The sequence below is a fragment of the Crinia signifera genome, chromosome 3 (genome assembly GCF_055691185.1).
Source record: "Crinia signifera chromosome 3, ASM5569118v1, whole genome shotgun sequence".
In the NCBI taxonomy this organism is placed as follows: Eukaryota; Metazoa; Chordata; class Amphibia; order Anura; family Myobatrachidae; genus Crinia; species Crinia signifera.
This window is the reverse complement of record NC_139219.1, coordinates 65,587,726-65,601,171: the sequence shown is the minus strand read 5'-3', so window position 1 is coordinate 65,601,171 and position 13,446 is coordinate 65,587,726. Positions and strand designations below refer to the sequence as shown.

The following is a 13,446-nucleotide window of genomic DNA, read 5'->3' as shown; positions in this document are numbered from 1 at the left end:
TTGTAATTTTTTTTTTTGCTATGTACGGCGCTGCGGACATTTTGCGGCGCCTTATAAATAAACGTACTACTACTACTACTAACCATACTCAGGCTGCCGGTCGCAGGGCGGCTTGCGTGGCCAAGGATTAGGAAACTAGACCTTACGCTGAAGTCCTGGCCACTCCCAGAAAAAAACGGACTCCCAGACAAGCACCCGCCTCTCCCCATGAACACCTATGCCTGTCAATCAGACAGAGGTGGTTTCATTTTTGAAATGTGATCACAGGACCCATCGTGCACATGCATAGAATGGGTCCCGCACATGGGCAGTTTCTAGATCATCGGAAAACTGCACTGTGGATCACTTCTGTGATCTGTAGTGAATAAAGCTCTATGCACGTGGTAGGGTCAATATATTTAAAAGTCAAAAATATTTTTTGGATTACCATTTCTTTTTTGTTGGCATTTTAAAACTAAGCCGATCATGATCAATGGCTTGGGCACCCCATTTATTAGTAAATCTACCCGAGGTGTATTATCCTGCTTGAAGTAGCCATTAAAAGATGGGTAGACTGTGGCAATTAACAGATGCACTTGGTCAGCAATAATATTCAGATAGGCTGTCATATTCGTATTCTTAATACAAATTAATACGACTGCCATCGGTCACGTTCTTACAGAAATACGAATCGTAAATATGGCAGTTTTATAATCTGCCATATTTACTGATTCCGAATCGTAAATATGATTACTGATTCGTATTTGGCCGATGGCGTAGGTGGGCATATTTTACCGGATTCGTATTTAGTGGCCGTATATACATCGGTTAAATACAAATACGAGTCAGCAGCCTGACTGATCTGTGCAGGCTACAGTGTAGAAAAAATTAGAAAAAAATAAATAGTTTTAAAAAACGGCGTGGGGTCCACCCCCATGGCCATAACCAGCCCCAGGCTCAAAGTGCCGGCTCTGGTTCTAGAAATTCACAGGGCAAAAGATGGTCCCTCTGAGTTTCTACAACCAGCACCAGGCTCATGGGACAGTCCTGGTTCCCCCACTCCAGAGTTACCCCTGCCCGTGCTGAAGCCTGGGCTGTCCCCGGTGCCCCTGGGCTTTGGGTACCAAGCTGATGTTAGTGTAAAATAAAGATAAACCTACTGGGTTCTGCTGTGGAACTATTAATCCCAGCAAGCCTGGGCCGCATAATGGGGCTTGGAGAACCGCAAGTCCCAGCATGCGGCCCATTAATGGTGAGTGCCACAGCAGAACCAGAAAGTAAAACTTTATTACATACATAGCCCACACATACCAACTTACCTATCTTGATATGTAGATCGTATTCGTAAATACAAATACGAATGTGCCATGAATAATTGAATACGAATTGACGTTGTTTTTCCATAGTAAATGCTGAAATTGCGTGTAGGCAGTCCTATGCATACGACTGACTGCCTACGAATACACCTAAAATAGGCATATTCACGTTAGTAAATTTCCCCCATTATATCACCACCAATCTCCAGCAAGAGCCACTGACACAAGGCAGGATGCATTCATGTTTATGCCACTTTCTGATCCTACCAGAGGTGTAACTCTGGGAGGCAATGGAGTCATCTGCCGCTGGGCTCCTGCTCCGAAGGGGGCACCTCTCCTCCCCTGCAAGTTTGAATCAGTTAATTGAAAGCCGTCAATCTCATTTCTGTGACTGACTCCCCCTCCTAATATCATTTTTGCAAGTGTCACCCTGTATAAGAACCCATTACCTGACTCACTGGAGACAGACACTGTACTGACTGAGCTATTGGGGGGCATCGATATTTATCTTGCCTCCGGGTAACTGGGACGAACTTACGCCACTGGATCATACCATGCATGTAGTCAAGAAGCAGCACCAGTTTGAAGTTCTTAGTTATCAGGAGTGGAACCCGGTGTGATCTTCTATCTAGCTTAAGGTTTTATGTGCTCTTTATTCAGGAATGAACTTCTGCATACCACTGCTGTAACCTATGGTTATATGAGTTATTTTTGCCAGTGCTGTAACTAGGTGAGGGTGCAAGAGCTCTGTGGGTGCAATGTTACCCAACTCATTGCCCATGCTTCTGGTTTGCAGGGGTCATGGACTGGCACCCTGCAGCCAGTAGTGCACCAGTAGTACCCTAACAACGGCCCACGCTCCAGAATCTGCTCTAGTTTTTGGGCGCTGGCAATCCCACCCACTGTGCTTGCTGTCATACATGATGGAAGCAGGGCCAGCACAGGGCACCGGAAGTGCTTGTTTTAGCGCAAATTGTTGCATTTCTGTTATCTGACATACAAAACTGTAAATAGAGAGGACACATTAAATGTACCATGTCTGTTTATGTTATTGCCCAATATGTGGCGGTTTATGCACCGGGGACTGGACTGGTGCAAAGTTGGGCTGATAATGATGATGGTTATGAAACCAAGCGTATGGACCACAGAGATGACACAATACTATATAGGGAGAGACGGTACACTCTGATAGTGTTCATGTCGAATCTGTCAACATTCGGGACAAAAATAATGTGAAAACCCCATGTCGACCTTTTGACTGTCCACCTTGCCTTTGTCGACCTAATGCTTGTTATGACCTTCTAGCCCTGTGAACCTTAGTTTCATCTGTCAACCTAAGCCATGTAGTCGACACAATGCATGTTGACCTATTATGGGTCCACCTAAACAAACAATTGTAGTTTTTCTGAAACAATGAAACAGCTTCCTACGAGATAAGAAGCAGTCTCAGGGGACATTACAGCACTACATTACTATTTGTGAGAATGTATAAATCCTCTATTGTTAATATATACAAATCACGTATTATATTATAGTATCTGAATCATTTCTGTATATTCCACTGTGCAATATTCGAGCAGTAATGTTGTGGTGCCATTTATTTTGCGTTAATGGCAAAATGCCCGATGTATATATCTGTCTCTCAAATATTCATCTTTATCCTTTGGTAAATGTTCTTTTCCATATTAAGTATTGTTGAAATACAGAGAAATACATTAACAAGCCCAGTGTGAAGGACAGTGTTACATAGAACCCATTCTATTTCCATCCTAACCTCTGAGGATTTACACAAGGAACTTGACACTTCCTGTGCAGCAGGTGCATGTAAGTGTAATCACTATACATATGCATATGTACTAAATGTGTAATGCGTAGAATTCACCATACATGATGCATAGATGTTCACTGTATAATAACTACTCTTTGCAATTCAATTATACTTACAAAAAACACTTTTCCTTTAATATACATATTGTTACTTTTTTTTTTATTTGTAAAGCACCAGGGCTGTAAGTAAAATTAATGTCCGTAGTAAGAACCAAACTTAATGGGACATGAATCTATGTACATAAATACAGCTACAGATGGAGCAACTCTCTGTCAGCCAGCGTCGGGGCTCACCAGAATGCCCCAGCTGGCGAGATGGCGCTCCATCTGACTGGGATGCATGTCCCAGTTTCCGTGCGGTGGGGGATGCAAACCCTGCAGGGTTAGGGGTGGAGGTGGGATCGAGCGTCGGGGAGCTCCGTTGTAAGGGGACGCACGCGCGCATCTCGTGCGTGCACGTGTCCTCCCGGCAGCTGGCGGTTGGCAATCCGACTGACAGACCCCCGCTGAATGAGCAGCGCTCCATCTGTACCATAATCAGACATGTAGGCAGTGTAGTCTTTATGTAAATGCACGCGGAAAAGTGTACCGTAGAAAAACTGCTTGCAGTACAAGTGTAGTGTACATAATGTAGTGCCGGTTTGGCAAAACCTGTCCTCAAGATCTACCAACAGTTCATGTTTTCAGGCAACCTGTGGATATATAGGGGGAAATTTACTAAAAGAAATTTGTAAAAAAATAGGTGTATTTGTATCCCCCATAGTTAAAATGAATGCAGGATGCTTGAAAATACCTACCTGGTGATCTAGCTCATTCACTTGCGAAACGCGCATCCAGACTGTGCACGGACTGGCGCCTGAAACTCCCTGAATACAAGAGAGTGCCCCAACAAAGAGAGTCTACTTTTCTCTTCAATACTAAGTATTCATCCACTTGACTCTTGGGAGCACCACCAATACACCTTAATTTGCCGTAAGCGGCAAAAAATCATTTATGTTGGTTTTCCTCATTCCATATCGGACCACAAATAATTTAAACAATACTGTGTGGCAACATCAACCTCTGCTTTGATGCTTGAAAATTATTAATGACTACAGCTGTGCACCAGCTAGGTGATTTTGGTCATGTGACAGTTAGTAATGACTACAGCTGTGCACCAGCTAGCAGATTTGGGTCATGTGACATTTAGTAATGACTAAAGATTTGCACCAGCTAGGGGATTTGGTAAACGTGTACAGTTGGTTAATCTCAAATACCAGTTTGGCCACCCCTGATGGAGTGTTATAAAGTCATCTGATTCACATTCCTGACTAAGGGCCTATTCTGGTTCACATGCAGTGAACGGAATTTGGCCCCTGCCCCGATGGTCGGGGGTTTGCGCATTTCTGCGCATGTGCAAACCCTGACTGCGAATGGTAAGTTGCTCACTTGCCGGGCAGTCCACAGAGGGGAGAGAGGGACGGGGTGACCGGGTCGGTAAAGGCACTGGGCCATGGGGACGCCCAGTGTTTCATAGGTGCCCATGAAAATGCTGGACATTCTCATGGGAACGCAGGTGGCCATGGATGGTCTTCGTCCCAGCAACCGCAAATATAAGTCAGTCTCAACTGACTTATATTTGTGGAAGCAGGGGAAATCATTTGATGGTAAGCTGTAAGCTCCGCTCTGCACAGATCGCTCAGCACACATTGCGGTGTACATCACGTGTGTGCCGTGCGATCATGCTTTAGCCCCAGTTTAGTAGGTCAGCACAGCTTCCCCTGTCACCCCGTGTGTACTGGGCTTTAAAGTACAACTAATGTATAGAGTTTCTGTACATAATAAAGTGTACTGTACTTTATTACTGTGCACTGTATATAAGGTACAAACAACAATCAACAAAAATATGTTTACAGTACAACTACTGTATACAGATTCCATGTATAGCTTCACATAAGCATAACCTTTATATTTTTTATTTTTTGGAAATCACCTTGACCATTTTCCGTGGCAATATATTTGGAAAATGATGTTGAATTTGCATCACTTACAGTACTGCAAGTGATGTTGGTACTGTATAAATATTAGTTTTTGGACCAGATAATATCCAGACATTCTGACAGTTTAGGAAAGAACCACATTTACTAAATATATCAGGATGGCCATTTACACTTGGCTAAGATGAAATACACTGCTTATGTCAAGTTTTAATTTTCAGGACCACGGTTAGCAACTGAAGAGCAAGATAGGATTGTTCAGACTACAAAAGCAGCATCATCTGGAGAAACTAAGGTTCACAGAGATGAAGTCTTGGTAGGGAAAATCTGAGTCAACACTTATTCGCCATCTCCCAGTGGGGTAACTCACAGGCAGAGCTACAGAGCCATGAGAATCCACCAGTATTAACACTGCGGTTGTAAAACTTAATACTAAGAAAGCTTATCTTATCTGCATAGTGTTTTTCAAACTGTTCGTATAGATTTATTTTTATTCTTATCGCATATCTAATTACATACTAAACAGCTCGTTTCCCTGGTTGCCATTTCATATTAGATATTAAAGTTATCTACCAGATGCAGCCTGCTCAGCCGCCGATGTCTTTTTTAAAAATAATGTTTTTGTTTTTTTTATCTAGTGGAATAGGTTTTAGTGTTCTACAGTTGGATTAGTATACTGCTGTTTCTAAGGTCAGATTTTTTTCCAGATGTCAAACTTAGATATTTGAAATGTCTAAAATACTACATGTACAGGAAACCTATATGTGTTTGTTTTTTGATAATTTTTTAAACAAATTCCAAATTAGAACAACAACAATAGGAATTGACATGATCTGGTGGCGCAAACAAATATATATATAAAGTGAACCATGCACAAAACAATATAGTGTTAGGTGATGATTGAATTCTGAAATACGTCCCTTAAACTATAAAAATAATGATTTCTCTGTCGTAAGATGAAAGGTGCATGAATGTCCCACAGTGACTGGAAGTGAGTGTAGCTCGGAAGGAAAAGAAAATGAAATGGGGATTAGTGATACAATATTATTAATATCGTTTTTTTCCAGACGTTGACACTTGATGTATTTTTAGACATTAATGGGAAGATTTCCTTACTGCCTACCTCGCTCACCTCTATAGGAGGGAAGAGGAAGTGCATAAAGGTATCTTTTATGGTATCTAGAATGGAGGTGTGGTACCAGAAAATAAACCAGGATGGCATACCCCACTCACAGTGTATATGTTATTGTGACCACATGTAATGGTTTCTTTGGCACTCTGTTTCAAATTTGCATGTATGGAGGAAATACAGGTTCAAAGTGACTGAAATTGCCTCCACAACACACAATTAATAGGAATAGAGTTACACATATAGCGGTTTATTAAGGAACAGAAGGTTTTTTCAAAAGTGAGACATTTCAACTGGAGAGTGTCTATTCAATACAGCTGGCAGAGAATGCCTACCATAACTTACTCATACAGTATATGAGTGAAGCAAATCCCATAAAGGTATATTTTGGTGTTTAGGGACAGATAACCCGGAATTGGAATCCACTCGCAATAGTTTCAGATGTCGCCTTGCAGGGGCTGGCTGGCAACTTTTAGCCTAGGGGGCAAGTCCAGAGCACTGGCCCATACCCCCCATCATTCTGGAAAGCTGAATGCTTGTACGCGTTGGTGGCACGCAGAAAAATTAGGCGTGTGGCCTATCATAAGGGGGCGTGGCCTGTACCTTTATTGTATTGTGTACCTGCAGATTGCACATTGTGATGCTAATTACACATTATGCCGCACACCTTGATGCCCATTGCACCCCATACTGTGATGGCAATTACCCAATGCTCCCCACACCGTAACGCCCATTACGCCCCATACCATGATGCCCATTACACCGCACAATGTGATGTCCACAGTGCCAGATTTGCCCCCACAGTGCCAGATATTCCGCCACAGTGCCAAATACACATATGCCCCCACAGTGCCAGAGACACATATGCCCCCACAGTGCCAGAGACACATATGCCCCCACAGTGCCAGAGACACATATGCCCCCACAGTGCCAGAGACACATATGCCCCCACAGTGCCAGAGACACATATGCCCCCACAGTGCCAGAGACACATATGCCCCCAAAGTGCCAGAGACACATATGCCCCCCACAGTGCCAGATATTCCCCCCACAGTGCCAGATATTCCCCCCACAGTGCCAGATATTCCCCCCACAGTGCCGGAGACACATATGCCCCCACAGTGCCAGAGACACATATGCCCCCACAGTGCCAGAGACACATATGCCCCCACAGTGCCAGAGACACATATGCCCCCACAGTGCCAGAGACACATATGCCCCCACAGTGCCAGATATTCCCCCCACAGTGCCAGAGACACATATGCCCCCACAGTGCCAGATATTCCCCCCCACAGTGCCAGAGACACATATGCCCCCACAGTGCCAGATATTCCCCCCCACAGTGCCAGAGACACATATGCCCCCACAGTGCCAGAGAAACATAATATGCCCCCACAGTGCCAGAGAAACATAATATGCCCCCACAGTGCCAGATACACATATGCCCCCACAGTGCTAGATATGCCACCACAGTGCCAGAGACACATATGCCCCCACAGTGCCAGATATGCCCCCACAGTGACAGAGACACATATGCCCCCACAGTGCCAGATATGCCCCCACAGTGCCAGATACACATATGCCCCCACAGTGCCAGATACACATATGCCCCCACAGTGCCAGAGATGCCCCCACAGTGCCAGAGATGCCCCCGCAGTGCCAGGGGGTGACATACATGCCCCCACAGTGCCAGAGATGCCCCCACAGTGCCAGAGACGACACACATGCCCCCACACAGTGCCAGAGATGACACACATGCCCCCACAGTGCCAGAGACGACACATGCCCCCACCAGCAACTCACCATTGTTGCTGGGCTGGGGGGTCCGGGACAGACAGCCCTCCTACTCCCCCGGGTCGCTTAGCCAGTCACTGGCTGCTGGCTGCGCTGGATCACCATCCCCCTCCTCCAGGCCGCACTCCTGCGCTGGCCGTGGCTTCCAGAGCACGGCCGCGGCTACAGGAAGATGGCCGCCGGCCTCCTGCACTGAGGACATGTCCTCAGTGCAGGGGGCGGGGACATCTTCCTGTAGCCGCGGCCGTGTTCTGGAAGCCGCGGCCAGCGCAGGAGGGCTGCCTGTGCCTGGAGGAGGTGGATGGTGACCAGCGTGGCCCGCAGCCAGTGACTGGCTAAGCGGCCCGGGGGGCACATGGCACCCTGCCCCCCGGCCCAGCCCGCCCCTGTCGCCTTGTAGTCCAAAATTGATATTTAATGTATAAAAAACATACAGAAGAAGACTGCTCCCTAAATGGGGTACTCGCATCAAGATACCAAATTATACCTATTGACCATCCTCTCATTAATGACCTGTACAAATACTATCCTCTTCATTTCCACCTTTACGCAGCCACCAGGAACTTGGGGAGCATACATTTTGTAATTGAATGTTTCTTTAAAGGTCATTGATAATGCTTAAGAGTTGGGAGTTAATAATGGAATTAAAAACAACAACAATTGAAAGCTGGATTTTGTAGGATGATTTCAGGAAGTTAATTGTCAGTTTCATTCAATCTAACAACACTAGGTATCAGGATCATAGTTCTGTGTGTGCAACAGGTTGGATGTATTATGAGCCCTGCAATAGCATTAAATTAGTGCATCTTCTGTATTTGGATTGCTGATAGATTCTAAAGTTATCAGGCTACTGGTAGCCACACAGGATATGATATAACATGCAAAATCAGGTATGTTGGGACAATACCTTATATACAGTTTCCCACAATGACAGTGACTGAGGTGTAAATGTATGAAGCTTGTAGAAATGGTATCTATCCCCATAAAGAATATTGGGGCAGATGTATTAAGCCTTACCAAGAGATAAATGCAAGGGTGATAAGGAGAGATTAAACGTCCAGCCAATCACATCCCAACTGCCATGTTACAAGTTGTGTTTGAAAAAAGTCAGTAAGGAGCTGATTGGCTGGACGTTTATCTCTCTTTATCACCCTTGCATTTATCTATTGTTAAGGCTTAATACATCTGCCCCAATATGTGCAAGGTGATAATTCTCCAGCCAATCAGCTTCTGACTGTCAATTTACATATTGTAGCTGAGTGGCTGGAGCATTATCACCTTGCACCTTGCAAGGTTCTTAAAGGAGATACTGTGTATACCACTTCTCCAAGCTTCATATATTTACTGAATATCTTAATTATCCTATAAAAATCAATAGGCTCACTATTAAACATGTTGGTAAATGTGAGCCAAATGAGATGACCATTATTGGCAAGTGTGTGGTTATTATCTGACAACTATAATGGCCTAAAGTAATCTGGCTACTCAGCTCAAGCACTGAGCCACAGGATCACTGAAAAATCTAATTGATCATCATGTGTATCCAGCTGTAGTCAGAAAAGTCTAAGGGATACAGTAGGTGGTGAAGCTGCACACACATAATTCCTGCTGGGGTGCTATACTGTAACTCAGAGGTATTCCAACTTCAAATATATCCACAATGCAAAATAACACAAAGCACTCACCAGGCTTCTTGAACTGATACCCAAATGGTATTGTCAACATTTCGTTCCACATCAAGACCTTTGTCAAGACCACCAGAGAGAGGAAAGAAGCCGGTGGTCTTGACAAAGGTCCCTATGAGGACCGAACTGGCGCCAACACCGTTATCAATTCAAGATGAATGGTGAGTGCTCTCTGCTATTTTGCATTGTGGATATACTGTATGCTAATACTAAGAAATGAGTCCCAAGCAGTGGCGGATCCAGAGGTGGGACAGCAGCACAGTACAAGGCTTACAGATGCTTTTTGCATTGTACATAAATGGGACTACTGACCGGAGACATTGACTTTGCCTGTATGCATAACAATATTCACCCTTATGACACCATCCTTATCTTAGATATCTTCTTTTTTTATAGAGTCTTAACACTTTTTCTTACATATAAAACTCACGAATGCTATTAGTTGTATATCGAGGCCGTCCATTGTTAAAATTGCAACTATGATGCTTGCGTTTAAAAATAAAAGATGACATTTTGCATAAAAGTGCTTCTGTAATTTATACAGCATGCAATATTATAAGTGAATTTGTTAAATAAACTCAAAATACGTCTTAGAATGTTGCAGGTTGATGTCAGAATGAGATGACGCTGTTCAGCCAGATGTAATTAGCTGCTGTGATATGCACTCGTTATACCCATCCCTGACAAATGTACAAACAATTATGCCTCTTTTATTGTCTCACTCAGGGAGGACCGAGCTCTCTCTCAGTTTACGCCCTGCGGTTGGGACCGGGAGAAGAAATAGTCTCGTCATTGTTTAAATTTGTGCAGGAGAAGAAACTAAGAGCGCCATTTGTTCTGACTTGTGTGGGCAGCGTCACCAAAGCAACACTTAGACTGGCTAATTCAGACGCGCTGAATACCAATGAGGTACCTGACAGGTCTGCTGATGTACTGGCTCAGTTTAAGTCATGCACAGATAGAGCAAGATGGCCGTGGAGTGTTTCAAGAGAAGTGTACTGTTCCTAATTATGTAATTATAAGGCTTAGGTGCCAAACTACAAGCTGTTACTAAAATCTGTTCGTCCTGTCTTTCTCAAGAAATGCAGAGAATGAAATGCCTGTCCCCTGAACATATCCTGTCATCTTTAATTTGATATAATCTTTAATTAAACACATTGGCAATGCTGAAATGGTAAAATATGTGGGATATTTCTTATGTCACAAAGGAAATACCTCTCGTAGCACAGTCGCAATTACCCAGCATACATTTGCCTTCAGTGCTTGGGCTGCTGAATAGAATTATAATGGCCCTGGTTGGAATATATTAGGACCACATTCATGCCCCAATACCTAGTTTCTCTAACAGAAAAGCACATTTGTAAACACAGAGAATGTGATACATAGGAAAAGGTAAGGATGGACAAACTATAGTTTTAATTAAGGTTAATATGACAATAACTAGTTAAAAGCCAAATGTATTGTACTTTCACTTTGAGCTGTGACCGTTTTACGTTCACTTTGAGCTGTGACCGTTTTTCTTTTACTTTGAGCTGTGACAGTTTTAGCCCACAAACTCTCCAGCCCACCCACAGTCCCTATATGCTCCTACCTCCACTCTCTGTCTTCACAGCTCCCTCTCTCCATATCCAGCAAGTTTCAAACAGATCAGTGTAAAACACAATAATGTCTCAGGCGCTAGAGTGAGTGAGTGATGCTCCAGATATTTGTATGTATATTAGCAGCCACTGGATAAGAGGTATGCCAACCTCCAAAAAGACAGAATAAAAAGCAACGCAATCCAGATGGTGCTGAATGATACATTAGACAGATGCTTAAATAATATTATTTAATAAACATAAAATATATTTATACACAAAAGAACCTCCCGGGAGTTAAATAAGATGACAATCAACACATGCAATAAATATCATACATAAAAATACACAGAAAATAGTGTCCTGATGTATATAGGTATCTGAAACAGATCAGTGTCCCTGCAAAAATTGCTGATTCCCGGGCCGCTGTGATCAGCTCTGTGGTCCCCAAGGGATTAGAAAGTGGTGTAGCCTGGAAATATTCCGTCCCATGTGGCCAGCATTGCAGCTCAGCCTGGAAGATTTCCATGCATAACACTTAAGTTGTTAAGGGCCACATGGGACTGTGGTTTATAATGACCAACAGCGTCTCCAGAGATGAGGATACATTGCAGTTCAAAATTCCAATAGGAGAGCCACACCAACTGCCACCCCAAACAATGGCAAGCATCACTGTCTGGTATTTACTGGCTCCCTATTTGAATTGTGGACTATGCTGCAGCTCCCATTTGTCACTGACGCTCATAATAGTAGCAAAGGGCCTGATGTGTGAAGGAGAGAAACTGTGACTAGTGCTGTGTGGGTGTGGCCAGAGCCATGTGGGCGTGTACATCTCCTACTGTCAGCCCCACTGTTTCTCGTTAGAAGTATAAAAAGGACATAATATTGTGAGGAATTTAGAAATACTGTATAATTGTAATACTTATTGTGATTTATGTGATTTCAGTCCAATTTATCCCCATGCAATGGCTAGTAAACAAACCAGTATGTGTTCAGCATTCCGGCAATAAGGATGCTGGCAATCAAAATACTGACGCCAGCAACCCAACTACCGCCAATAGAATCCTGACATCAATGATGATGCCGGCGTCAGAAACAGCTCAACTGCCGGGAAGTATGCGGGCGGGTTACATTTAGCCTGGGCAAAGGGGGGAGGGGGTTACATTTAGGCACAAGGGGGAATAGGGCTAAGATGCTGGGAAGGAGGATTGGGTGAGGGGGGGGGGAGGTCAGGGAAAGATAAGTATACTACATGAGCCCTGTCGGGATACCCTACTTTGGAATGCCGGTGTCAGTATTCTGAATGCCTGAATCCCCACCGCCAGTCATCTGTACATAATGCAATAGACCCCTTAATGTTTCAGGAGGTTTGGGAGCATTATGGCCTCTACCATGTTACGTTTCAATAGTTGAATGTTAAATAATAGCGTCATTTGGAAACTAGCTGTATTATCTTTTTAAACTTCTCTCTGTGCCTACCAGAAATACAATTTTAAACGTTACTTCTCTTTTTCAGATAATAAATTTAAAAGAGAGACTTGAAATCGTTTCCTTGGTGGGAACATTGAATGAACATGCCCACCTGCATATCTCGCTGTCCGACAAGGACGGGAAGACCATCGGTGGCCATGCGATGGGAGACCTGGAGGTCTTCACGACTGCTGAAATAGTGATCGGAGAACTCAGCGACCTTCAGTTCTCTCGGGAGATGGACGAACGCACAGGCTTCCCAGAGCTCATCATTAGCTCTCGCTCGGAAAATACTGCCTAGCTTCTAAACGATGTGCCATTTTTCTGCTACGAGCAAGTGAATGAGATAAATTTGCTTCAGAGCATGTCTTTAGGTTGCTCTTTGCGTTATTGTATTGATTGCAAGCATTTGATTACTTCTAACATAATCAGTCATGTACAAAATACACACAGTAAAATAATCTCAGTAAATTCTTTAAATGTCTCGACATTAATTTCTGCTGTTTATCAGCATGCATTGCGTTTAGTATTCAGGGATCTTTCTTCACTTGCCAGCTTTGGCTGAAATGTTCTACAGGGATTTTACGAGACTGATTGGCCCGGAGCGGGTGTAGGACAGTGACAAGGGGGGTAATGAATGTACTGTTTGCTCATCTTTACACGGCTACTATAACACTAATTGGGAGGGACAGC

At 43.8% G+C, this 13,446-nt stretch overlaps 1 protein-coding gene across 1 annotated transcript in view; it reads left to right on the top strand.

The window, feature by feature from the left end:
- Nucleotides 1–13,227, top strand: part of LOC146063496 (bifunctional protein GlmU-like) — a 48,184-nt gene extending 34,957 nt beyond the window's left edge. The window contains exons 3-4 of the mRNA XM_083175920.1: nt 10,433–10,615; nt 12,800–13,227. Coding sequence (XP_083032046.1) covers nt 10,433–10,615; nt 12,800–13,054 — 438 coding nt within the window. The 3' untranslated portion in view covers nt 13,055–13,227. The remainder of the gene's footprint in view (nt 1–10,432; nt 10,616–12,799) is intronic.
- The last annotated feature ends 219 nt before the right edge of the window (nt 13,228–13,446 follow it).